General features: G+C 47.4%; 12 protein-coding genes across 12 annotated transcripts; 6 read left to right on the plus strand and 6 right to left on the minus strand.

The window, feature by feature from the left end:
• Nucleotides 1-274: 274 nt before the first annotated feature.
• Nucleotides 275-2,922, plus strand: BHQ10_001814 (uncharacterized protein; the record flags this gene model as incomplete). Its single annotated transcript, XM_040873892.1, has 6 exons — nt 275-308; nt 365-577; nt 643-1,318; nt 1,800-2,125; nt 2,184-2,620; nt 2,686-2,922. The coding sequence occupies 6 exons, from the start codon at nt 275-277 to the stop codon at nt 2,920-2,922; spliced, it is 1,923 nt and encodes a 640-aa protein (XP_040730319.1).
• A 353-nt stretch (nt 2,923-3,275) lies between these two features.
• Nucleotides 3,276-3,989, minus strand: BHQ10_001815 (uncharacterized protein; the record flags this gene model as incomplete). The annotated part of the gene is made up of 1 exon (XM_040873893.1): nt 3,276-3,989. The coding sequence occupies one exon, from the start codon at nt 3,987-3,989 to the stop codon at nt 3,276-3,278; it is 714 nt and encodes a 237-aa protein (XP_040730320.1).
• A 411-nt stretch (nt 3,990-4,400) lies between these two features.
• Nucleotides 4,401-5,985, plus strand: BHQ10_001816 (uncharacterized protein; the record flags this gene model as incomplete). The annotated part of the gene is made up of 5 exons (XM_040873894.1): nt 4,401-4,544; nt 4,604-4,823; nt 4,875-5,244; nt 5,293-5,424; nt 5,478-5,985. 5 exons carry the CDS (start codon nt 4,401-4,403, stop codon nt 5,983-5,985), a joined length of 1,374 nt encoding a protein of 457 aa, XP_040730321.1.
• A 452-nt stretch (nt 5,986-6,437) lies between these two features.
• BHQ10_001817 (uncharacterized protein) lies at nt 6,438-7,188 on the plus strand (the record flags this gene model as incomplete). The annotated part of the gene is made up of 3 exons (XM_040873895.1): nt 6,438-6,617; nt 6,682-7,081; nt 7,169-7,188. 3 exons carry the CDS (start codon nt 6,438-6,440, stop codon nt 7,186-7,188), a joined length of 600 nt encoding a protein of 199 aa, XP_040730322.1.
• A 311-nt stretch (nt 7,189-7,499) lies between these two features.
• BHQ10_001818 (uncharacterized protein) lies at nt 7,500-8,513 on the minus strand (the record flags this gene model as incomplete). Its single annotated transcript, XM_040873896.1, has 1 exon — nt 7,500-8,513. The coding sequence occupies one exon, from the start codon at nt 8,511-8,513 to the stop codon at nt 7,500-7,502; it is 1,014 nt and encodes a 337-aa protein (XP_040730323.1).
• Nucleotides 8,514-9,052: 539 nt separating this feature from the next.
• Nucleotides 9,053-9,734, minus strand: BHQ10_001819 (uncharacterized protein; the record flags this gene model as incomplete). Its single annotated transcript, XM_040873897.1, has 2 exons — nt 9,053-9,090; nt 9,143-9,734. 2 exons carry the CDS (start codon nt 9,732-9,734, stop codon nt 9,053-9,055), a joined length of 630 nt encoding a protein of 209 aa, XP_040730324.1.
• A 942-nt stretch (nt 9,735-10,676) lies between these two features.
• On the plus strand, nt 10,677-13,000 carry BHQ10_001820 (uncharacterized protein; the record flags this gene model as incomplete). Its single annotated transcript, XM_040873899.1, has 8 exons — nt 10,677-10,760; nt 10,813-10,935; nt 10,987-11,067; nt 11,126-11,279; nt 11,335-11,447; nt 11,496-11,830; nt 11,879-12,289; nt 12,346-13,000. The coding sequence occupies 8 exons, from the start codon at nt 10,677-10,679 to the stop codon at nt 12,998-13,000; spliced, it is 1,956 nt and encodes a 651-aa protein (XP_040730325.1).
• A 269-nt stretch (nt 13,001-13,269) lies between these two features.
• On the minus strand, nt 13,270-14,567 carry BHQ10_001821 (uncharacterized protein; the record flags this gene model as incomplete). The annotated part of the gene is made up of 4 exons (XM_040873900.1): nt 13,270-13,481; nt 13,536-13,920; nt 13,971-14,205; nt 14,407-14,567. 4 exons carry the CDS (start codon nt 14,565-14,567, stop codon nt 13,270-13,272), a joined length of 993 nt encoding a protein of 330 aa, XP_040730326.1.
• Nucleotides 14,568-15,469: 902 nt separating this feature from the next.
• On the plus strand, nt 15,470-16,066 carry BHQ10_001822 (uncharacterized protein; the record flags this gene model as incomplete). The annotated part of the gene is made up of 1 exon (XM_040873901.1): nt 15,470-16,066. One exon carries the CDS (start codon nt 15,470-15,472, stop codon nt 16,064-16,066), a length of 597 nt encoding a protein of 198 aa, XP_040730327.1.
• Nucleotides 16,067-18,309: 2,243 nt separating this feature from the next.
• On the plus strand, nt 18,310-18,798 carry BHQ10_001823 (uncharacterized protein; the record flags this gene model as incomplete). The annotated part of the gene is made up of 1 exon (XM_040873902.1): nt 18,310-18,798. One exon carries the CDS (start codon nt 18,310-18,312, stop codon nt 18,796-18,798), a length of 489 nt encoding a protein of 162 aa, XP_040730328.1.
• Nucleotides 18,799-18,955: 157 nt separating this feature from the next.
• BHQ10_001824 (uncharacterized protein) lies at nt 18,956-19,336 on the minus strand (the record flags this gene model as incomplete). Its single annotated transcript, XM_040873903.1, has 1 exon — nt 18,956-19,336. One exon carries the CDS (start codon nt 19,334-19,336, stop codon nt 18,956-18,958), a length of 381 nt encoding a protein of 126 aa, XP_040730329.1.
• A 694-nt stretch (nt 19,337-20,030) lies between these two features.
• Nucleotides 20,031-24,986, minus strand: BHQ10_001825 (uncharacterized protein; the record flags this gene model as incomplete). Its single annotated transcript, XM_040873904.1, has 8 exons — nt 20,031-20,096; nt 20,157-21,098; nt 21,150-22,733; nt 22,822-22,930; nt 23,768-24,131; nt 24,188-24,767; nt 24,822-24,923; nt 24,978-24,986. The coding sequence occupies 8 exons, from the start codon at nt 24,984-24,986 to the stop codon at nt 20,031-20,033; spliced, it is 3,756 nt and encodes a 1,251-aa protein (XP_040730330.1).
• Between the last annotated feature and the right edge of the window lie 166 nt (nt 24,987-25,152).

Consider the following 25,152-nt stretch of genomic DNA (forward strand, 5'->3'; position numbering starts at 1 on the left):
GAAGCGGACCCCAAGTTCCCAACAGAAGGTCTTGGCGGCGGCTTGCCTAGGCACTTCTGTCCCTCTACACGTGATTTATGCCATAACTCTTTTTCTTGCGATCGCCATTTCCTGTTTAATTGTTGGCGACTGACTTCTTGCCTCAGGTAAAAGGTGACATTCATTTATATCATCTGTGTTACCACACCACACCTCACGACTACTGGTTTCACTTCAGCAAATCCTTATTATCTCCCCGAGAGCGAACTGAGTTCTGTGATCCTCATTTACCACAATGTCGAGCATCGAGCTCGTCATCAACCCAAGGGGTATGTCTTGACTTGTTACTTTTCTCGGATCACTAGATACTGACACTCTCTTCCAGGTAAGCCGATAAGGAAGCTCCCAAAGGAGCTCACAGTGTCCACCAATGCTCCGGCTAGCGATATCTACAACACCTTGGCTCAAAAAACGGGTTATTCAATTCATCGACTGAGGATCACAAAGGGTTCAGATGGAAGCGTGTTGCCCAATGGCTCAGAGACTATTGATGGCAGTGGACTCCGAGCACAAAGTGTGATCTATGTCAAAGACTTGGGTGAGTGAAGGGACTCCGTCTTTTTCTAGACTAGTTGCAGCTACTGACTCTCTATTGTTCCGCAGGTCCCCAACTCGGTTGGCGATTCGTCTATGTGATCGAATATCTCGGCCCCCTCGTCTTCCCACCACTCTTCCTATACGTCTTGCGTCCCTACTTGTACTTCAACTTCAATCAGCTTCCTGAACCGTCATGGCTACAACAGCTTGTGTGTGCGTTGCTCTTCGTTCATTTTTTGAAACGTGAGATCGAGACTATTTTCATTCACCGCTTCAGCCTTGCAACTATGCCTGCTCGCAACATCTTCAAGAACTGCGCCCACTACTGGGCTTTGGCTGGTGCTAACATCGCGTATTGGGTGTTCCGTCCCGATTCTCCCACGGCAACCGATGACCTGAACCCAATTCTTTACTACGGCGGATTGTTCCTCTTTATTTTTGGTGAATTGGCGAATCTTAATGCCCATTTGATCCTGCGAAATCTTCGACGACCTGGAACCACTGAGCGCGGGATTCCAAAGGGGTTCGGATTCGGTCTCGTGACCTGCCCCAACTACATGTTTGAGATTATCGCTTGGATTGGTGTCTACCTCTTGACCGGCCTTAGCTGGAGTGTCTTGATTTTCCTCGTGCTCGGTACTTTCCAAATGTGGGACTGGGCTAAGAAGAAGGAGCGTCGTTATCGCAAAGAGTTCGGCGACAAGTATAAGCGCAAGCGTTTCGTTGTTCTGCCACCTCTTCTGTAAGATCTGGAAGAGCAAAATACCCTGCGACCGATAGACCAGATTCGAATTCGGAGAGTTTCAGGAGGGGCGTAGGTTACGGATAGCGGCTCGGAGGKGTACCGATTTTCATGAAGCTAGAAGAGGGAGAATAGATAAAAAGGTGTATTTTTAGATACGAGCTTGCGACTTCTTCGTAAGGCCAGTATAATAATGTCAATGCTAACCACAAAGTAGTGTTCATGAGATGTGCCACAAAGAGCTAGATGGTGTAGCTAAGGGGGAATATCGATGATCCGGCCCGCAAGTAATTAAGGTACCCAGACTCTGGAATATGGTTGCTATTGACATGTACGACATGACAGCTTAAATCTCCTCGATCAATATCCGGACTTTCTGAATGGACGAATGAGCTGGCAGTCGTCGAATACAATGTTCTCGGCCAGATAAGCCAAGGAACTTTTGGTGTGCCGTTTCTTTATAATTTCAGTCGCCCGCCAGCAACACCGATTGCGCAGAAGCCATGCATCACGCTTTACCGCCGCGAAAGTCGTCCAAAGCTCCTCCTTTTGCTCCGCGTACCTCGAATTTGTCCCTACAACGCCGGCGGCAGCTGAAGGCTTTGGGGCTTATTGTATTTGGATTGATATTTGTGCTTTTTGTTCTCTCACGGTTCTTCTCGTTTTCTGTCAGTGAACAGATTGCGGCTGTAATACCTTCGGGAACTGCGAGTGTTGTCCTGGTCACTTTGTTCGACAAGCAGGTTCTGAGCGATCGATATACACAATGGATTCAGACCAATCGAGAGGATTATGCGTCGCGACATGGTAATCCCCATCCACATCTACAAAAAAGGTTCGATCCAAGCTAAGACATTCACGGAAGGGTATGCGACATTTTTTGCAAACACCTCCGATTATCTATATACTCTCAATGAGAAAACACCGCGAAGCTGGACTCAAGTCCCCGCTGTTCGACATGCCATGGCCGAAAATCCACACTCGACATATTTCTTCTTCCTTGACGCCCATGCTTTCATCATGGACCCTACCCTACCCTTAACGTCGCATGTCCTTGAAGCGAAACGCCTCGAATCGCTAATGATCAAGGACCATCCGGTAGTGCCTCCGGATAGCGTCATCAAAACATTCTCACATCTTACACCAAAAGATGTAGAGCTTATCATCAGCCAGGACGGTGAGGACTTGGTTCCGGGGAGCTTTATAATCAAACAAGGGCCTTGGGCCAGATTCTTTTTGGACGTATGGTATGATCCGTTATATCGGTCATATAATTTTGCGAAGGCGGAGAAGCATGCATTGGTATGAACATACTCAAACCTGGCCCCACGAGTACACGTACAAATGTTATCTAACCCCATCTTTAGGACCATATCGTGCAATGGCATGCAACAATACTGGCAAAACTAGCCCTTATACCTCAGCGGGTAATCAACTCATATAGTAAAGATTCCCCTGATGTTGCCGCAGATGGCACATATCACGATGGCGACTTTGTCATCCATTTAAATGACTGCGACGCTGAAGGTCGGAGCTGTGAGGAAGAGTTACAACCGTACTATTCCATGTGGCAGAGGAAGACTTCCAGCTTAAAGTCATCGTAACCTTTGCTGTCCATCGTCATGTTTTCGCATATGTGTCATGGATAGTTGGAAGAGTTCTTTGTGAGCCATGTGAAGATTCAATGGGGCGTTTAAGGGACTGCATATCTATATGGATGTTCCATTCTGTTTGGGGCATCGGCCTGTACTATGAATAGATTTTCGTCATATCGAATCGGTTGAGCTTCTGTGTGTTCAGGAGGGCTTCCATTGTTATAATTGAATATCTTGATGAATGAGTTTAAACGAAAAGCCTAATAATAATGTACATACACATGCAATCAATCTACCCGCATGATCCAGATTCGCCAGTCATGATATGATACAGAAGTTCACTGTCAACTCTTTTCTCCGAATCATGCCAACACCGGTGCCTGCTCCTTCTTCTCTCCCTTCAACACCTCAGCCTCGGGTAACGACTCCTCGTTGAGAGGTGTCCCCTCTAGAGTTTCTGTAACTTCTCGAGCATCTTCAACAGCCTCAACGACCGAAGTAGCCTCAGTCAGTTGCTTCGCCTTGAGCCATTGTTCAAATGTATCCGGAGCCTTGGAAATCCCCAACTTCTCCCTCTCCTCCGCAAACTTCTTCTTCATGGCCGGAGACTGCATAATCCGATACCTCAATTTCCAACCCGCCAGACCCAACTCCTTTAATCTCGACGGCTTATCACACAAAAGATATTTGTCCAATCCACCAACTTTCCGAATCGTCCGCAACGCCTTTCGCGTAAGCTTGACAAAGACGTCTTCCCCTAAAGCTTCACTGGGCATTTTCTTCCATCGCACGTTGGGTTTCCATGATCGTCGTGTTTTGCCTTTATTTCTGCCCTTGGAGATTTTGTTGCCGAAACTGATTGAGACTCCGCCGTAGAGACCACTGTCGGCTTGCTTGTATACGCGGTTCGGTTCGTAAGGATATGGCGGGATGTGTTCGGGGATTGTTTTCACTTTTTGGACGGACAGGGAAGTTGAGAAGCTGCGCTTTATCGTGGTGTTCAAGGATAGTCCTCGGAATGCCGTATGAAGGGAGCCGGTTGATGCGGATATCAACCGGGTTGGTAGMCCCGCCATTGTGTATTGTAAATAGGCCAGTCGAACTAGCAAGCAATTATATTATTGAGATACTTTCGGGATGGTCTTGCTGGCATCAAATTGCCTTGCAATTGGAGTAGCGTATTGACGGTTGGTGAACAATGTCAAGGATGTTAGCTGATTTCGCGGAAAAGAAACTGGCTGGCCCAACCTGACCGCCTTCCCATGCCATCAACATGATTGGTGGGCAGCCTGCTTGCACCGCGAAAATCAACCTGGAGGAATCATTCAAAGCTCCGTCCATTCACACCACAAAGTGCTTAATCGCTTACCTTTGTTGAGATAATCTATCCAACAGTACTGAAATTTTCATTCTTGCTTTTCTAATAATATTACCTATATCTTTTTTCTCACCAGTTGCAGCTTCAGTCGAAGCTCTGATTCCTCAAAATGGTCCAGATCAGCGAAGTCAAGGGAGGTTCGCGCGAGAACAGGACGATGGCGCATACACACATCAAGGGCCTTGGTCTGCGCCCTGATGGCACAGCTGAGAGCTCAGCAGATGGATGGGTTGGTCAGACAACTGCCAGAGAGGTACGACTTATCTGCGACAGGCTGGTAAAAACACAAACTAACCTGTATCTTTCCTCTAGGCATGCGGTGTCGTCGTGGATCTTATCAAAGCCAAAAAAATGGCTGGCCGAGCTGTACTTCTTGCTGGTGGACCTGGTACTGGAAAGACTGCTCTTGCTTTGGCTGTTTCGCAAGAGCTCGGTACCAAAGTGCCATTCTGCCCTATTGTCGGAAGTGAATTGTACTCTGCAGAGGTCAAGAAGACCGAAACACTTATGGAGAACTTCCGAAGAGCTATCGGTATGTCGGGTGATCGCACAGCTAAAGGATGATGTATCTGACTGTTTATAGGCTTGCGAGTCCGCGAAACCAAGGAAGTCTACGAAGGCGAAGTGACAGAACTCACACCAGAAGAAGCAGAGAACCCCCTCGGTGGCTACGGAAAGACTATTAGCCATCTCATCATTGGTTTGAAATCTTACAAAGGCACAAAGAAGCTCCGACTCGATCCTAGCATATACGAAGCTATCCAGAAAGAGCGCGTGACCGTCGGCGATGTTATCTATATCGAAGCAAATACAGGTGCATGCAAGCGAGTTGGACGATCGGATGCTTATGCTACAGAGTTTGATCTTGAAGCGGAGGAATATGTCCCAGTGCCGAAGGGAGAGGTCCACAAGAAAAAGGAGATTGTGCAAGACGTGACTCTTAATGACTTAGAGTATGTCTTGTGTTTCCACCTTAGTCGCTACCAGCTAACATGTCACAGTATGGCCAACGCTCGGCCCCAAGGTGGGCAAGACCTCATGTCTATGCTTGGACAATTATCGAAACCGAAAAAGACCGAAATCACGGACAAACTGAGAGGTGAAATCAACAAGGTTGTGAGCAGATATATTGAGTAAGACATTACTTTGACAGCATTAATGTGAGAGCCACGCTGACAACTTGCAGTCAAGGTGTGGCGGAGTTAATACCCGGTGTCCTATTCATCGATGAAGTGCACATGCTTGACATTGAATGCTTTACCTACTTGAACCGCGCTCTCGAGTCACCGATCGCACCCATTGTCATCCTAGCTTCGAATCGGGGCAACACCGTCATCAAAGGCACGGGAGATGTTACAGCAGCGCACGGCATTCCTCCCGATCTTCTTGCCCGTCTTCTCATCGTACCAACCCACCCTTACTCTCCCGACGAAATCAAGACTATAATCCGACTTCGCGCCAAGACAGAGAATCTCAACATTACAGATCCTGCGCTCGAAAAGGTCTCGGAGCATGGTAGCAAGATCAGTCTCCGATATGCCTTGCAGCTTCTCACTCCCGCTAACATTCTTGCGCGAGTGAACGGGCGTTCGGCCATCGATGTTCCAGATGTCACCGAGTGCGAAGATCTTTTCATTGACGCGAAGAGAAGCGCTACCATTGTCAGTCAAGATAGTGGAAACTTCCTGTCATGATCAATCGAGAAACGATGAATGTATTTCAAAATTGAGGGTTTCTTTTGGGCAAGGAGTGTACGGGGCCGGGTATACTGTGATTCATATACAAGTAGAAGCTCTTAGCCAAATGACTAGTCTTGTAATATCAGCGTGTTATGATGATACTTTACTGTTCTTGTTCGTAGAAGTAGGAATAGGCTGAAAATGAACTGATAGCTTGGCATGCATTGCGTCACGTGGGTTCCCCGGCGATAAGCTCCAGCAAATGCATGTGCCTAGGATAGCCATCCAACCAGCCTCCTTCGTTCATCCTCAAACATCCGAACCGAGTACATCGCCTTGAAGAGACGCAGTTGTTTACGATTTCATGAAATAACGAAAGATCACATTGCAACCTTCATTCCGATCTGCAACGTCACAAGATACTGCGTTAATCTTCATTTCGACCTTTCTACACAGTAACCACCACGATGGCCAACCCACTCGACACAGACGCCGGCTCGGAGCTGTTCAGCAGCTACGAGGCAGAACTCAAACTCGTTCAAGCCGACCTGAACCAGAAATTAGATCAGATCGCAGAAACCACCGGCGAACAACGCAAGTCGGCCATAGGACAGGCAGAGAGGGCGCTGGATGAGGCAACTGAACTGGTAGGCTCCCTCGAACACCGGATAGTATCCTATTTCTTTGATCTTAGACTGATCGGCTGAATAGTTGGACCAAATGCGCATGGAGAAACAAAACATCCCCTCCAACGCCCGCTCAAAAGTCAACGTTCGCTTCCGCAACTACTCCAGCGACATCGACGAACTCAAACGCAAACTCAAATCTCTCTCCGACGACCGTCGCGCCTTATTCGGCGATCGATATACGGATGACCCCGAAGCTGGGGATGTGCATATGGAACAGAGACAACAACTCCTGTCAGGCACAGAGAGATTGGAGCGCAGTTCGGCTCGGTTACAGGAAAGTCAGCGGCTTGCGCTTGAGACGGAGGATATTGGTCGTGGCACACTTGCCGATCTGCATCAGCAGCGAGAGACAATTGAGCGGACGAGGCAGAATTTGCATCAGAGTGAGGGTTATGTTGATACGAGTATTAAGACATTGAGGGGTATGGCTCGTAGGKATTGTACCCCCCAATATTCCGGATGTCGACTCTACGAGGTGTATGATAGGAGGCTAACTTTTGATTTCGCAGGATGGCTACAAATCGGATAATCACTATTGCTATTATCACTGTGTTGATTCTATTGATTTTTGCTGTTATCTACAGCAGTTTCCGTTAGGTCATGCATTTGCGTTGTTTTATTCAGGCGTTAAGTGCGGCGATGCTCTCAATTCTATGGATCTTTGTTTATATTTGTAGTAATGCTTTGATTTGAGCTAGCAAGCATCTTTTTCAATCTTTCAATGATAACTTCATTTCAATAAATATGGGTATCTAACATGCTATGCAAATCAATCTATATGTACGACTATGTACTCCGTACAATCCTCATGCCCACATGCACCTTCTGAAAGGTGGATCATCAATTCATAACCCTCACAGCCCCAAAAGCAACATTAACGACCACCCCAACGAAAACCGCCAACCCTTTCCGCCAACTCCAAACCCCTTCCTCACGCCTTAGCCACATTGCGCACCCAATCGGCCAGAAGAACCCCATCACAGCGCCCCAGAGCATATCATCCAGCGCGCTATTAGACGAGGACCCAAACCCTCCTCCTCCTCCGCCTCCGCCTTCGTCACCACCACCACCGCCCACTGCTCCCGTCAATCCGACACCCGCGCCGTCTGCGGAGGAACCTTCGTCCATCCATCGATCCTCTAATTCGCGCATTTCTGCGCCTGTAGGCATGGTGTCCGGTGTATGATTGATAGACTGTAAAGCCATAAACTGAGACCTCAACGCGGCAACTTCACTCGGCGTGAATCCCGCTGACAATAAACGATCAAAGCCCCTTGGGGCAGGTGTCGTCGTCGCCATATTATCCACATCTTGCTCCTCTATTTGTTGCTTAGCCGGTAACGATATCGTTGACCCATTTCGTTGTTGTTGCTGCTGCTGTTGGACAAGGAACGTCGACGCTATAGCTGCCTCGGCACTCAAATCCGTTGCAGACAAGACGATATCTCCAATAGAGCAGTGCACGTAGACACGCGGCACATCAACCGGAATCACCACATCACGCACCACGCCCTTGCCTTTCCTGTCCTTCGAGGACGGTGACAAGAATCCATCTTCAACATCCGTGGTGGATAACGGCGTACTCGCGCGCGACGGCAATTTCAGCGCCGTTCGTAGTGAAGAGGCATCCTCAAGACCGCGGCCGGAATATATGAGTCGGATCCGTCGATTTGAGAGCTCAGACGGTAAGTGCGCTCGGATTAGTTGTTTGAGCCCGGCGACGGTTGTGGTTGAGGGACTGGGGATGCCGAGTTGGACGTCGGGGATGGAGGCAGAGAAGCGGATTATGAGGTAGAGTTCGGGTGCGGCTTCGGGGGATGAAGAGGGTCGTTTGCTGATAGTGTGGTGGTCCATGTTGCATTAGAGGCTGTTTCGTGAGTTGTACATTTGTATATGCTTGTGCAAGTCTGTAGATGAAGTGAGATCAGCGGTACATCCCCGGCGATAGCGCCACCCCGGAAGCTAAGCTTATCGGAGCTCCTGACATCCCGCATCGATACAGCCTATATGAATGGTCCTATGGAATAATCCAAGAAGAACACTACATTGAAGCTGGTTATGGGGAAGCCCCGTGAAAATTCAGTTCGAGAATTTTATACGTAGTTAATTACAAGACACTAAAGCAGAAAGAATATCACATTGACAATCTAAACTACATCTAACCCCGATCATGAAGTATATACAAATGGTATTGTCACTATCACGATGTAATATGTAATGTATATAGGTATGATGTAAACGATCAGGAACATCCCATTCCATGCAAGTCCGCTGTAATATGGTATTTAGCGGTCCGTGTATAGTCATATAGTGAGCATCTCTCACTGAGTCGAATAGAAACGCCGCCCAATGCACTGCAAAATCGAAAGTCGAGAAAGAAGAAGAGAACCAAATCAGACCATGAAGGATTCTCCGCAGCCACATTGTTCCTCTGAAAAACGGTTAGTAGATTGCCAACATTTGCATTGGAAGTGAGTACTCACTTATATTCGGGTTACGGAACACAAATCGTTGACTGAGTTTATCCTCGTGCCAATCCATCTCGCTACCTATGATGCTGAACAGAGCCTTGCTGTCAATAAGCACTTTGACTCCATCTTGTTCAACAACCTCGTCAAATTTTCCTGGCTTCTCGACGTATTCAAGATTATAAGCCAATCCGGAACATCCACGATTCTTCACACCGACACGAATCATCTTTGGGTCGGGCTGGGATAGCATAGACTGAAGTTGTGATACAGCAGTTGGCGTAAGTGTCATTGCTGCCTTCCTGGGGCGCAGTCTCGAGCGACGAGGTTTCGCAGTTTCCGAAGGTTGCGTGGGTGTGGCCTTCTGAGCTTCGCCTTCTCGTACGCTGATCGAAGGCTTGCGGTCTATAGATTGGAAAGCATTGTAAGCGGCTTGCGCATTGTATGGTGCATCTGCCGCAATCGAAGTGTCTGGGATACCGGCGTTTCGGGGAGGGGGCGGAGCGTCTGGGAGGGTATGAGGTCTGTAGGCAGTCGCAGTCTGCATGTCACGTCTGGAAGAATGATATTTTCCGGCGTGTGAGGAGAAGGACCGGTAGGAACACATGCATCCTTGCGCGGTTCGTTGGGTGACAAATCTGAAGAGCGCGGAGGATGATGTCACTGAAGGACGAATGACCTGATGTAAAGACATGTTGCGAAGTTGTATGAGCGTCGACGATGAATCAAGTGGGTTGAAAAGAGCTCGATAAGAACAACAGACAAAGGATCATGTCCTGTTGAGTGAGTGTGTTATGAGACAAGTCTTGATTTATAAGAGAAATCATGAGGAAGCCATTCGTTTTCTCCCGAGCGCTCGGCGGCAACTCGGCTGTTCCTTGCCGCAGTCAGGCGGTTGCACCAACTAGCCAATCAGCGTCGAGGTATTTCACATCCGACCTAGATCAGACGAGCAACAAACACAATACAGAAAAACAACATTTCTGATACATCTATGCAAAGTTATGGTGTCATCTCTGCCAGGGAGACAAGCAAAAAGAATCTGCCACTCAACAGATAGCAAAAAGATGGACAAACCGGTAATCGAAACCGGGACCTCGTCTATGCTAAAGACGCGTTATACCACTAAACCATTCGCCCTGATTGGTTGATTAAGCGCCTCATTTTCTGTCATATAAATTATTGGGTAGATGGTAGAGCTATAAATGAAGTGATTTGGATAAAATAATGGCAGTATATTGTTGGAATTTTGGAGTGAGTGTGTGTCTTGTGCTTGGGAAGGAAAGTTGATGGTAGAGGGAGGCGTCTAGAGTGAGGTCGTCTTGAGTCTTTGGTGGGCAATGTGGGTGACTACTTGGCGCTTCCTTTTCTCATTGGATAGAACATCACTGCTATTGTTATCTGGCTTGTCAGATCAACAGTGAAACACATTCTCTTGAACGAAACATCCCTAGGTTGTTTCAAAGTGCTCCATCGACCATATAAGCCGACCCGTCATGTCATGGTTGTAAATCCTGGCTCAAATTTAGGTCCAGGTTAGGTGCTCACCATGGAAGCATCCCCTTTGACTCAGCAAAGTAGACCAGAGGTATTTCAGCCGAAAATAGTCAAACTGTATGAAGCGCTCTTTCAGGTAAGTGCTTTTGTTATGAGTATTTGGATAAATTTTACTAAGCCTCGTCTAGATAGACGAGAATGTCGAGCCAAGCGAAGGCTTCTGGAGGGAGTTCTATTTGCTTCCTCCTGACAGAGCACACTTGCGCCGTCTCTTAGATGGACTTTCGCCAGATGATACATTATTACTGCAGGTGAGTGCTTCCACCATCTAATCCGCTACTATCTTTCTAATTGTCTCGCAGACAGTCACTCAGCGACTATTTTCACGCTCTATACGCGAAGCCGCATCCGGACTATCTCCAAATGACGCTCACGCACTTGAGGTGCGTATATCAAAATGTCTTAGCTTCTATTTTGAAAATTCTCTCTGACCGCTCTCAGACCCTCACTATATTCCTAGGAAGCATTTTGGTCAAAAAGTACACCAATCCTAGCTCCGATATTATCACCGTTCTCGCCGGACTCGATGAAGTGGACCAGGTCTTTACGGACTTTGTCGCCGTGCTCGACAAGATCATCCGTAGCGGCGGTCAACGTAAGCTGCTATATTCTATTTCCCGTATTAACAGCTCATTAAGTGAGGATAACAGTGGACCTCCGTCTAAAAGCTATCAGAACGACCATCGCCATGATCAGCGGAGCATACAAAACAAGCCTCGTCGCTTACTTCATGCAACGGGATTTCTTCCCTTCCATAATGAAAGTTTGTTATTCCTCCCACATTATTGATAAAGCTTTCTAATGAAATCAGTTTGTACATGATTTGGACACCAACTTGCAAATACTAGAGCCATTCCTGCTCCTCGGTTTACTGGCAAACTACAATAAGTTCGAGTTTCAGAACCCATATCAACAACGTCTCGATGACTTTGTCAATGAAAGCTCAATCCAAAAGATTGTCAAGGGTGTTGGCCTTTCCTGCGCCGGGCTCAGAAACTCATATGTTGCCATCCAGGACGATCTGCCAGAAGGCTGGACGATGAGCAATACTCTTGCTTTCTTTGGGTTGCGAGCTTTGGCGGGCGGAAATAAAGATAAAGCTACGACTTCGACTGCAGAAGAAGTCAAGGAGACTTTTGCTGCTCAGTATGTTTCTCAATTCTCATTGCAACTCCAAGTCATTAACGTGTGAAGGCCCGAAGCTGAAGCTGCCGTCCTCCTGGCTACATACGACTTTGCCAACGCCAACAAACTCTTCGGATACAATCTGGTGACTTCCATACCTGAAAAGCGGAACGAAGAGTCACCCTTTGCCAGTTTTCTCTCTTTGACATCCTATCTACTTCAACATGCCTACCGCTCCGAGAGAGTTGCAACATATGCCGAACTCAACATGTTTTCGCTTCGCATAATCGTTGAGGATTCAGTGCTATGTAAGCAGATTTGCAGCGATGACAACAAGCGTAGCGTTCGTCTATGCAGACAGAGACAACCGCATCTCCCTCTCGTCAACGGCGACCGAGTGCTAGCGACTGTCATTTTCGATATGATGATCGATACCATCACACACAATCTCCGGCGCCGATTAGACACCAACCTTTACAGGTAAGTCTTCTTTCTACATAATTTCGCGCACGAAATTGAAACTAATGCAGAACTAGTCACACAATCGCAATACTCATCCGACTCTTCACCTATCTCTCATCCAATAAAACTCGCCTCGCTTATCACTGGGCCGAATTGTGGCGCACTCTGCTGTCTCTCATGCGCTTCCTCACCACCTACTCCTCCGACCTCTCCTCAGCACCACACATCGACGCCCTGACAAGCTCCCTCGTAGACTTGATCGCATTCACACTCTCCACGGGCGACACATTCCTGCCAGATCCAGCCTCATACGACGACCTATTCTACAAAATTGTCGAAGCAGGTCCCATCATCGCTCGGTTCCGGGACGTATACAATCTCTCGACGACTACCCCGTCTACCTCATCACTACAACAGCAGCAACAAGGAGCGTCAATTAATACGTTACTGACTGTATCAACGCATTTCCTCTCCCTGCTTTTTCAGACGGATAAGCCCGCCAGCACCACTACGACGGAGTCCAGTGAAGTCGCGGCAGCAACAGCACGGAAAAAGAATCTGGGACCGAGGGAGGTTCATCAGATCATAAAACAGGGCTATGATACGCTCAGTATCCAGCCGCAGGAAGGGTTGAGTACGTGGGAGAAGTGGCGGGAGGCAGATAGGAAGCTTGAGTTGAAGAAGGCTGCGCGATGTGCGGTTGAGGATGCGAGGAGGCTTGTTCTTTGATAGAGGGGGCCAGGATTCGGTCTTTCTGGTTTGGCTCTTGTGTATTTATACATATTTTGTGTGTTTGCTGTCCATGATACCTCGTGCTGACATTTGATCGGTGAGGGGTTGTCACAATGACGATTGTCGATTCATACAGCCTAATTATCCTAACACCTATCGCACAATTCCAGAGTAGCCCCTGTAAAAAATCACCGGTTCCAAAATCCATCCAGCCACTGACTAATCCCCTAACTTCCACATCACTCCTTACTCTTCCGCTCCGATACTTAGACGAGACGAGAGGTTGCAGTACCCAGAGCTGGGATGGGTACACCAGTAGCCTTTTCCAGGTATTCGTTGCTGGCGCTAATGTACTTGTTTGAAAAGAATTTCTCAGAGTTGCGACTCAGCCATATCGTGAATTTGCTGAGTTCCTCGCGTAGACGGTTAATGGATTGCTGGTCCATGTTTGTCTGGGCAATGAGTTCGGGAAGGACAGCTATAATTGTCAACGTGAGTCTGATGAGGGTTATTCATGAGGTAAGAAACATACCGAACAGGCGAGCTAGATGGTGAGCTCCATAAATGTCAAGAGGCCCCTTGTCGGTATAGTTCTCTGCACCGCTTTCCCATTTCTGGCGCAGCAATCGGTACTGCTCTCTCTCAAACTTATAGAGCAATATCTTGTCCAGAGATTTGTCAAAGTACTCTTTGATGCCCATGATCACTTCTTCGAGGATGTCCAATTCAGCTGTCGTTGTGCGCTTTGGCTTCTCCTCATCAAAGTATAATTGGAGTATCTCATTCACGGAGTGAAGAGCTGGTAATGCGACAACTTGCTGGTTTTTGGTCACATTTTCCCAGTCATCCACAAGCAATGCTTTGAGACTATCGGGAAGCATGATGCGGATTGATGGCCGCAGATGAAATTGGTCCTCCTAGAATCGGTCAGATGCATGTTCTAAAGTACAAGTCCGTTAAGACGCACCTTTTCAATTTCATTGTCACGGCCTCTTTTGGTACCTTTGGCGGGAACTGAAGACTGTCGTTCTTCACTGCCTCGTCCAGAATCCGAGCCTCCTCTTCGTTTGGGAGTTTTGCCAGTGCTGACATTGGCTTTCCCCCACATCTGAGCGGTAACTTCTCTTCGAATCTGAGCGGCTAGTTCCCGATTCTCTTCAGTGAATTTGCGAAGGCGTTCTTGAGGGACCCAGTCATCCCAACTGCATGCATATCAGCTACTGTATTTACCACAATTCAATAACACTGTGCTCGCTGATACATCAATAGCCCCGAAAGTAGGCGTTTTACACGCTACAACAGGGTCCGGGGATGCTAGCACACCTGGTGGCTGTTGATGATGCGAGAACCAGCGCCAAGGCTTCCATAACGGAGGGGCGCTGAGGTATAATTGGAAAACTTACGTGTTTTTCCAGCCCTTATAATGAACTAAATATTCATAAGGACTCTTGCGATCATCGGGGTCGACATGCCTCATATCCATAATCTTGGCTTCGTAGAGTACTTCATGGTGGAAACAAAGAACCTTCTCATCTCGGTTGTAATTCGAGCTGGTCGGAGCCATGATGTCGCTTCAATAGTAGGTCTTTCACCAGATGTTTCCCAAAAAAGATCAACAGATCTGAAAATTCAATTTTTGGATGCTCTTTGAAGGTCTGCCAAATTTGTGGCCCCTGAAAGATGTAGAAATAGAAACCGAACTCTGGGATATGCTTTGACAATGCAGTTACCACATCCAACAAAGACGAATAACTCAGAGATATTCTCAAAAACTGTACTTCAACAGTAAATAGTACTCCTCAGTATATTTTGGGCCCAGTACAGCAAGTTTTCTGAAGATATGAAATGAGACTCTGGTGGAAAACAATGGGGAGAATAGGGCCAAACTCAGCTCACTTCTGGAAACAGCGCGCGATGTAAGAATGCTTTGATTCTGTATGATTGATCAAATTTCTTGTAACGCACAGATCGCAGTAACAGTAATTATGTCAATCAGACTGCTGTGATTATAGGTGCAGCAGACAAAGGTCGAAGAAATGTGAAGGGGAGGAAGGGAGTAAAAGCAACGGGGAGCGGAAGGAGGAGGCAAAACGCGTGCCTTCTCGCTTTGGCTTGCTCTTCGGGTGAGACCAGCCTTTATCCTGCATCTTCCTAGTCTACGTGCATTAGCATAATCTTACTTTGTGGTCAGCTTCATACCAGTTCTAGACATCATTTTTTACAGCTTTACACGGCAACTTGACAGGGTATCTGCCCTACTTTCCAGGATCTTCGTTGGCTGGTCCGATTGTACGCGTCTTCGTCTGATCTATTTGACCTCGCCCATTGCTAGCTTACAGCCCCAAGACGCTGCTTCAATAGTCATCCCAAGAGGATTTACCCTGATTAGACCTTTTCAATCCTTAAAGCGCGACCAGCGTGTTTTCAATTCATCCTGAATACAGGAAATTGCTCAAGACTGCCACAATGGCTCCTTCGGAGGAATCTATCCTAAGCAATTTCTTGCTATCTCCCGCCTCTCTGCCGACCATCGTCTCGCTGCAGAAATTCACTGAGCTTTTCCCAAAGCGCCTGCAATCGCATCCTCAGGTAAAGGTTTTGTACCGCGAATTGCAGGAATTGCGCTCTCAGGATATGGATATGATCACGGAAAATATCCTCAATGAAGTCCAGGCCAGTGAACAACCAAAGGCCGACTTGCTGGCTGCTGCAAAAGCATCGGGCGTCCATGGCTTTGGAGATGATGAAAATCGCGAGACGAAGCTTGATCTTGAGTTTTTTGGACAGACATCAACGACTCATGTAGTGGAACATCATTCATTTCCAAGCCTTCTTGCTGAAATGGAGAGTGCCTGTGCTGCTCTGGAGCGAGAGATCGTAGCTACGGAACAAAAAGTGACTACTACTCTGGCTACAGTAAAAAGGACTGTGGGTGATCTGAGCGATCTTCGTTATGGCAAGCTGAACAAGCCTGGGATTACCCCCGAGGAGTACACAGATGAAATTGTTCGCGGTCTACACGGGCTCCGAGATACTTGCGACCGCGCCAACAATATAAAGTGATGATGATGATGATGATGTGTGAACGCCTTCTGCGCAACGACACTACAGTCTACATGGTCGAATATTCCCTCTAATTTCGAGGAGAAATCAGCGAGTACGCATGATATTAAACCAAAATTCACTCAACCCCAAATCTCCACCTAAATACATGATTTCAACACTGGGGGAAACGTCAGATGCTAAACACACTCTTGCCTTGCGATTCTCTATGCATCTATCTCTCGAAGAAGCGAATCGCCAATCATCGATTCCACATTCAGATCGTCTTCTGTGGATGCCTCTTGCGGTATGACCGGCAGGCCAACCAGATCAAATTCATATGCCGATATTGGTGAACGCTGCTTCCAATTGACAGTTGGGTTTCCGGGGACTCGGGGGAGGGGTGGGAACCGGCTATAACCAGATCGTACTCTTTGATAGCCTTCATGTTTGCGCTCGCTTGAGTCCGGCCACGGGGCCTGTGGCCTTGAAGGGTTATCCAATCCGTCAGGCCTCCAGATCGTTGTTTGAGCTAACACGGTTGATCGGAAATCTTCAAGCCGTCTTCCGCCCAGCGCCGGCTTAATGTTCACATTGCAAGCCGAGGCTTTTTCTGTCCGTCTCAATGATATAGCTCGGTTGATCTTCTCGATATTGTCCTGCGCTACCTCCACACGGTGGGCCAGCCACCCTTTTATGTCTACTGGAACGAAAGGCGAATTTGGTGATATATACCCGACGTTCATTCGCATTCTACGAAAGCTATCTCGCTCTTTCGTGTCGTCCGAGATCCATGTCAGTGAGCCCCCCGTGGCCCCAGATACGAGGCTTCTTTCCGACGTTGAAACGATCCTCTGTTGTGAATCTGTTAGCTTTCAGTACTTGATTCGATCCAAATTGTAGATGTTACTATGTCATGATCTCCAGATCCGACGACCGCTCCATCTTCCTGTGTGTTGTGTGAACTTTCGGGGCTGCAAGTGGTTACTTGGGATAGGCCTAGAGCTGCTTCTCCTGACAGGTCCATGTGAGATTATTCCTGCCAGTGAAATTCGTGGGCTTCGGTCTATGCGGTGGCAATCTGTGGGTCGTAAAAGGCATCTGTAATGATGTTGGCTAGATGTCAGTCCTGGAAGGGGAGGATCACTTGACACTGTGGGCTGCTCATCGGATATCAGATGTCTAGTACCATAGAAATGTGACTCTTCTGGGATTCAGTCACAATCATTGAGTCAGGTTGCTGATCGAAGAAAAGTTGCTAGGCACCTCTTGATCTTCCTCTCGAGGTCTATGTCAGGACGAAGAGGGGGGAATAGGAGGAGAGGAATAAGAAGAAGAAGAAGAAGAAGAAGAAGAAGAAATTAGAAGGATTTCAGCTGGAAGATATTAACCAAATGACACAACCAATCAAAGGGTCATGCTATCTTTATTGAAAGAATCCAGCTGAGGGTACGGGACGTGATTTTTTGCGAAGGGACATACCAGCTATTGTATCTGTATGTATGTACTGTGACTACACCTCAATCTCCGCGGGTATTTCCAGCAACTGTATCTGAATGACTCAAATTTAGGCGGTGATGGTGTTTGCAGAGGTGCCTAGTAATCGTTTCTGTGTTACATTTTCACCCCTATCTGTTTGTTCTAGGCTCCATTTGTTTCCTTTGATGAGAAATCTTCAGATGGAGCGCTACGTTTTGTATTTGTATGCTTGATTTACCCAGAAGGGCACCGCCTAGACCTATTCTTCAGTACGTGCTAATCACGAGGCGTTGACTGATCTTTGATGTTTGCTTGATTTCAAATAACTATTGGACACTGCTGTATTCACACCACCGATGGTACATGTAAATAGCGTAGAGAATACTTCTCCCTTCAACGTTCCAAATGCAGTTCTTGCTGTCGTATATTTATATATTTCTGAATGCTTGGACACCCATGATATCTGTAATTGAGTGTTACCCCAAAATATAATACAACAGGCACGAGGCACAGTCTATGCACCTTCTATTGAAGAAGCCTAGTCATGATGCTAATTGACATTCCAGGTAAACAAAGGATAATCCAGTTGATAGCCAATTGTTGACTATTTGATGCTTTGGAACAATACAATCGGTTGTCACCTTATTTCGGCGGCCCTCGATAAGATAAGATGTCTTGGCAGAGACTAAACGCGTCGGCGCGTTCTTGACTTCTTTTTCATCTTCCGACTTACATGTTCCATTGATACAAATTACACGAGACAACCAGACAAGCAATCAGAAACCATGCCTTCAATTCCACTCCMCCCTCCCAGCAAGCCTATCACCGTCAACAATCCCCTCCCTGCAATCCTCCAAACACCCTCCGGACTCGCCATCCTCGAACTCCAAGGCACAATCAACTTCCCTACATCTACAACCGATGACGATGGCGACAATGACACTAACATTAACACTGAAGAAAAATCAGAAACAAAAACAAAAGTCGTCGAAACAGAACTAGGTAAAATCATGTTCCCGGATTACTCAGAATTTATGGATCCGGATAGCACAAAGTGGATGAAGCGTGTTTATCTGTATGCGGGTCGATATCAGCGGATGACGGGGGAAGTGAAGAAGTTGGCCAAGCCGTTGGCTGTTGTACAGCGACGAGAACGGGGTACGATTGAAGCTGATAGAGGAGGGGAGGAAGGAGGGGATGAGCTTGAGATTGTGGATGTTATCAAGTATAAGATAATATTTGCGTCTAGACCGGAACCTGTGTCATTGGAGTGAACAGAACAGAATGGGCTGGGTTGATAACATATGGGGTGACCATCATGCTCGAATGAACCGAACCACCTCTCCGAAAATAATCAACAAACTCAAGCAAAGCCAAAATTACCAATACCACCGACGCCCTACCACCCACTCCGGGAAGCAACGGCGCCCTTCAAGCCGCATTCTCAAAAATCACCGTCAAAACATCCCCCTCCTTCCTACCACCCAAAGCGGCCTTCAACGTCTGATGCGCCGGACACTCGGTATCATAAAACTTGACGTCTTCTACCGTCGCAAACGTCGTCTTGACGCCGAAATTGTATCCCTGACTCCGCTCGTCGGGGATTGCAGGACCAAAGGAGACGTTGCTTATATACGGTTTGCCGTCCTGCTCGACATTGATTAATTCAGGCTTGGGAATGGAAGAGAGATTAGGGGAGAAGGACATTACCTTGACGGCAGTCTTGACGAGCCGCTTATACTCCTCAACGAGTAGTGCGCGATCCTCCTCCTTGGGGATGTTGAATAGAGTGATTCGCTCGAAGGTTGACATTTTGGATGTTGTGGTGGCGGTAAATGTTCGACTGTGATTGACTCTGGTCGCAATTGCGATATTTGCACAAGCAATTGGGCGAAACAGAATATGTAGATTCGAGCGGGAGAATGGTCGTAACATGAATAATATATTTGTATGACTGATCAGAAAATGAAATATTGTGGTCATAACCCCTCATCGGATCGCATGCGATGTTCCCACTCGGATTGCGCAAGACAGCCTGAATTATCCGCTCGCGCACCCGGAGAATCGTCGCGTTTCTGCATCATGACTGGCTGGGAGTCGGCTGAGTTCCCCGAGGCTTGAGCGGACTCCGGAAACGAGAGAACTTACACGATATTTCGGATACATGGATGCGGAATGTTTAGTGACAAATGCGTGCTAGTCAAGCAAGCTGAGGAATGAATGTCATTAATCATATTCTTTTGATATAGTTTGATAATCTCATGTTTGATAATGACATGACTGACATATGGCACCTCTTCAGGCTGCGTTTCTGGTACAAGTCATATACATACAGGGAAAAACAAATCGATCAGACCTAGACCTGGATAGTCATACAAATTGGTATAAGACAGGATAACAAAGAATTGAGTGGGTACTCGACTGGGAGCCATGATCACTCTCACCCGACCAGGGGAATAAAAAATATACAGAGAAGAAGCAATCGCAACAAGAATGCTAGTTCAGATCATCCGTCCAAAGCCCTCCGGAGATCTGCCCATTTCTGTCTGAGGCCCTCGTGGTTTTCTGAGAGCTGTGTTGTGTATTTCATTAGCAATTATTATATTGTTTCAATGGTGTTTGAGTGTCTTACCTCAGCCCATTTCATCTTGGTCTCCACTAAATCTTTCTCCATCTCTGCCATTTGTTCTTCCATATTTCGATTCTCGTTCTGCACTTCCATGTTCCGTTTCATAATACGTTCCATCTCGGTCCTAAGCTTTTCCTCGACCTCGGCGGGCTGCTTGTCAACTACAATCTTCAGCTCCTGTACCTGAACCTGAAGACTTTCATTCGTGTCAGACAATTCTTCGTTTTCGACCTTCATTCGCACCAACTCGGACGCCAGTTGAACGTGTTCTTGGTCAGACTTTTCAGTGCGTTCTTCCAACGACCGTATTCGTGCAGCCTGCGATGCCACGGTATGCTTGAGACCTTCAAGCTCCTGTTCCCTTTCCTTCTCGGTTCGAACCTTGTCTTCCCACTCTGTCGTATACGACTGGATCATTTCAGCCGTGAGTGGAATGGCGCACGCATCTTGCACCATTAGATCAGCCCGGTAAATCTCCTTGTCGCTTCCACCAGAGCTGCCGAAGAATCCAGACTCAAGGATCGAGCTAGCGGATGGTTGTTGATCGATGTAAACATCGAATAATTTTTCCTTGAGAAACTGCGAGAGACTGGACATGTCTTTCATGCCGAGAAGCGTTTCGACGTTGCGTTGCATGATAGCGACGCCAAAGCGGAGAATAGTACTTTCTAGTCCTTCTTCAAAAATAAGATCGTAGATGCGGAGTACTAATTGCAACGGGAATCGATATGCGAAAAGAGTCAAGAACCACTGTGTGGCATACAATTGCGGGCTAACTCCGCGTCGTCGAAGGTGACAATAAAGTGCAGGTTCAAGGTCCTCCAGAAGTCGTTCAAACTGGAACAAATGCAAATGCAGACCGGGCATGTCCTGGATAAACATATCTCGTAGACCATATTTATTCATAAGTTTCACAAGAAGCGTAAAAGCCTCTCCCTCATCCATCTAGCACAGAAATTAGTACATCACCAACAAAATTCGCGCAAGAGTTCTTACGTTGAATAACAGCGGCATAGCAATGAAGTTGATACCTTGTGCATAGCCTACCGCCTCGTCATATAAAGCATAAGCCTTGCATAATCCAAAGAGAGCTTCCTGGCTCCCCTGTGAGACGAAATATTTCGAATAACTTGTCCGAGATCCCAAGTCTCTTCGTATAACTTTTTCTAGCCTACGAATCGCCTCGGTATCCTCTTTGAGTTTCTTTTTGCGAGCCGTCTCCGCAGTTATCGGGTCGACTTCCTTCTCGTGAGGGACTGGCGAAGTCGTAGTTTGACTTGATGGAGACGGGGAGCCTGAATTATCGGATCGAATAGAAGAGCGCGAAGAAGCCAATGACTCCTTCTCTGAGGCAGCACCGCTGGGTCCCTGTCCACTAAGACTCATATGACGTTCCTTGTCTGTTCCTCGTGCCACAAGTTCCTTGTATACTTCTTCAAGTTCTGCATTGCGACTGTCCGCCAAAACTTGCCAGATCACGCCTCTGATTGTTTGAGGGATACCGCGCTTGATAGCGGCATTGAGTTCTTCTGAGTTGGCACCTGACAATGCTTCCGGTCCATTGTTTACAATTCCTTCCCACAATTCCCAGTCAACTGGTGCCGCCGCATCAGTCGCAGATGTTGCGATCCCCGAAACTGTGCCAGGTAGAAGATTAGGGTTGATGGGCGGAAATGGCCCACCGGTGCCAGCAATGACTGGTGAAGGAGCTGGTAGTGCGTGTTCTTCTGCTGGGCTGGCAAGCCCTGCACCGATGGATACATTTCCCGAAGCGATGCTCACTTGATCGGTTTCAGGTCCCTCTTCCCGCATACGAAGAAGCTTGAATTGATCCTTGAGACTGTTACGTGTCGGTTTCTTTGATCCAATGCTCATACTGTCTCCTTCTTCCACCGTGTTGACCGTCGAAACCGATGCAGCGGTATTTCGGCGACTATTACCCAAGTTAGTAGGGGAAGACTTGGAGTCACCGGAAATGCTTGACCTGGAAAGCCACGAGAATGGGCTTGTCAGCTTCCGACCAGGTAGTGCGGGAGGAGCGGGCGGTGGCGGAGCAGGAGCAGGGACAGCAACAGGGACAGGGACAGGTTTGGACGCAGTCGACCATGGTACCGACGGTAAACTGGACATTAATGTGGACGACATGCTCTGTTTCGTAGCAATCGAATCGATGGAGGCTGCTCCAGGAGAGTCGAGAGATGAATCAGCTACCGGGCTGCCCACATCATTGAGTTCATCATCATCTTTATTGCCCGCCAAATTAACGTCGTCCAGCGAAGTTGTTGATAGGCGATGAGCTGTTAAAAGTGGTGATTTTTGGTATTTCTTCCGTCTAGGGGTGTCTTCGTTCTCTGAGTGAGGTGTGGGTGTCGGGCTGACGTTGACCGAATCGTCGTCGTCTTCTTCGGGTTTGGCATCTGTAGATGTAGAGGGAAAAGGAAAGCCGGGCGAATGCTCAGCACGCGGAGTCGTGACAGATCCATTCGACAGTCGCCGATCGGTTAAAGAGCGTGTGGACGTGCTTTGTGGCATTGGAGGAGCCGCATGCGTGTTTTCTTCGCTGGCATCTTCAAAGGATTCCTGGAAGCACGGAACGGCCACGGTTAGCCAGAAGATATAAACAGGATACCACACCCGCTCGTCGGGATCGCGAATGTGATCAACCTACCTCGCCATAATCCTTGGGCTCCGGGCTTGAACTCATTTTGAACAGACTGTCGCTCGCGTGATGGCTCCCCTTGCTTGAGTGCTGCGTGAAGGGGAGGCCGTAGATGTGACTGGTTACAAGTCACGAATGGCCATCAGCTGAGGATAGGAGGTAGGTACTAGGCTAGGGGCTACCCGAGGTCGGTGTGAGTCCACGGTATGAGCAATTGGCGCGTATGACTGCCGGCGATTGAGTCAGAGAGATGCGCTGATAAATGACTGAATATAGAATGCGACCGAATGAGTGTATAGTCACAACAGACAAAATGAGGAGGATCGATTGTGTTGGGGTGAGGATGCAACGTTTCCCAGCATGAAAGTAAATTTATTGGCGGGAGGATCGTCCTGCTTTTCCGCTTCCGACATAGCTTATCAGGTCCACCCGTTCCCTCCATCTTGTGCTCTCAGATTCGATACTCCGTCTGTTTATTATTAAATATTATTGTGGCGAGATATGTAACTCTGAAACGATGATCTGGCCTGAGCGGAAACATACATTTAGTCTCTACACTGTCTACGCGGCTACTTGATCAGCTGGAATTATAATCGTGTCGACACCAATGAGCAGCTTACGCGGTTTCAGGCAAACGCATTTCTTGCAAAAATTGAATTATCGACACATCAACGAATAGATGGTAGCGTTTTGTTTCACCATCCAAGTCTCAGATACAGCGTGTACTCGGGACATGATCGACTAGTCAAGCCTCGTTAAGCCAGTCGCCAACAGTCGCTAATCAAGTAGCGTAACAGCCAACTAGCGGGCGACTAGCCAGGGGTCTGCCAGGTACCAAACGCTGGGCGCCAACGGCTGATCCACCCGGAACATCGGCCTGGAGTTTAGGCTTCCCTAGGCTTGATCTCAAATTTGAATCTCAATATGAAGCTATTTCTTGTCAATGTGGTATCACGTCACTTGGTTCTCGATGTCTTTCCAGTGCCCCTTTCTCAGAGGATCCAGTTCATTCAAGGACTTTAGCCATTCCAACACCTCGGCTCGGTTCTCAGCGGACATGGTTCCTTCAATCTTCGCTGCGATCAAATTGCAGTCCACCAATCCCTGATATATCCATTTGCAATCCGTGTAGTCTTCCAACATCTCGTTGATAAGTTCCTTTTCATCCTGAACATATCTTAAACGATCGGAGTTTGATAGACCCGGTGCTAGAGTGCGATCCGCCAGCGATGGGTCGAACACACACATTAAATTCTGATGATAAAACCAAAGTGACTGATCGTATGGATCGATAAGAGCGTTATGGGATAATTCCAATTCTACGTTTCAAAGAGTCAGTCATGGTAATATCATAGTCTCAAAACAGTAATCATACCTTGTTCCAAAACTTCTTTTCGTTCTTCGTTACTTGCTGTCTTCTCATCAAGAAGCTTCTGAATCGCTTTGGTTCGGTAATGCCATGCCGAAAAGTTGGACAAATTAGTCTTGATCATTTTGGTTGTGTAGTCTATTTGCGCCTGTGCCATGCTCGGTTCCCCGTCATCGGCTAAATCTTCCAATGCATCGATCACAAAAGTCCTATAGCCCCAGCCATGAAAGTTGCGGCTATCTGCGGTCAACATCTTGCCCAAAAGAGCCAGTTCTCCTTCCCAGAACTGTCGAGCAAGCTGCCTTGGCAGTAGTCTCTTGCCTTCGTTCAGTATCCAGAGCCGATAATTCCAAATCCAATAACATTTTGGAAAGGAGCGAAGCAATGGAAAGAGGAACTCTAAATCGTATTTGATGATAGGGATGATCTGATCAGCCTCTGGTTGACCTGGTGAAGAAGTGGCCTGAGCAAATTCATACTGTCGTATTAGTCGCCGGTAGTTCCATATCGTATAATATTCAGGGTTCTTCTTCAATAGCTCCGATACTTGTTCCAGAGTATCATGTGTATATATATGTGCAGCGATCTGGCAACCAGTGAGTCCTTGGACATTCATAAAGACACGAATACAAGTACGGACCTTCTCATGTACAGAGCTTTCCAGTTCCCTGTATGTCTGGACTTCTTTCCGATTCTGCTCAGTATCCACCTCTGTCTTGACACTGGAGCGGGGAATGCCATGCTTGAAAATATATTAGCAGATCTCTTGAAAACGTAACAAATCACAAAAACATACGCTCGCCATCTTATCGACGTTACTTCCGAGTAGCGATAAACAGCAAAACACTTTGATTGTTGATAATTTTGATTGATGTTGAGAGCACGCGGAAAGAGCCAGGCACCGAAGAAACACAAACGGGTGTCACGTGCACTTGGTCTCCTTCCTAAATCGGTAACTATGCAACAACATA

The sequence above is a fragment of the Talaromyces amestolkiae genome, assembly GCF_001896365.1.
Source record: "Talaromyces amestolkiae strain CIB chromosome Unknown scaffold2.1, whole genome shotgun sequence".
Lineage (NCBI taxonomy): Eukaryota > Fungi > Ascomycota > Eurotiomycetes > Eurotiales > Trichocomaceae > Talaromyces > Talaromyces amestolkiae.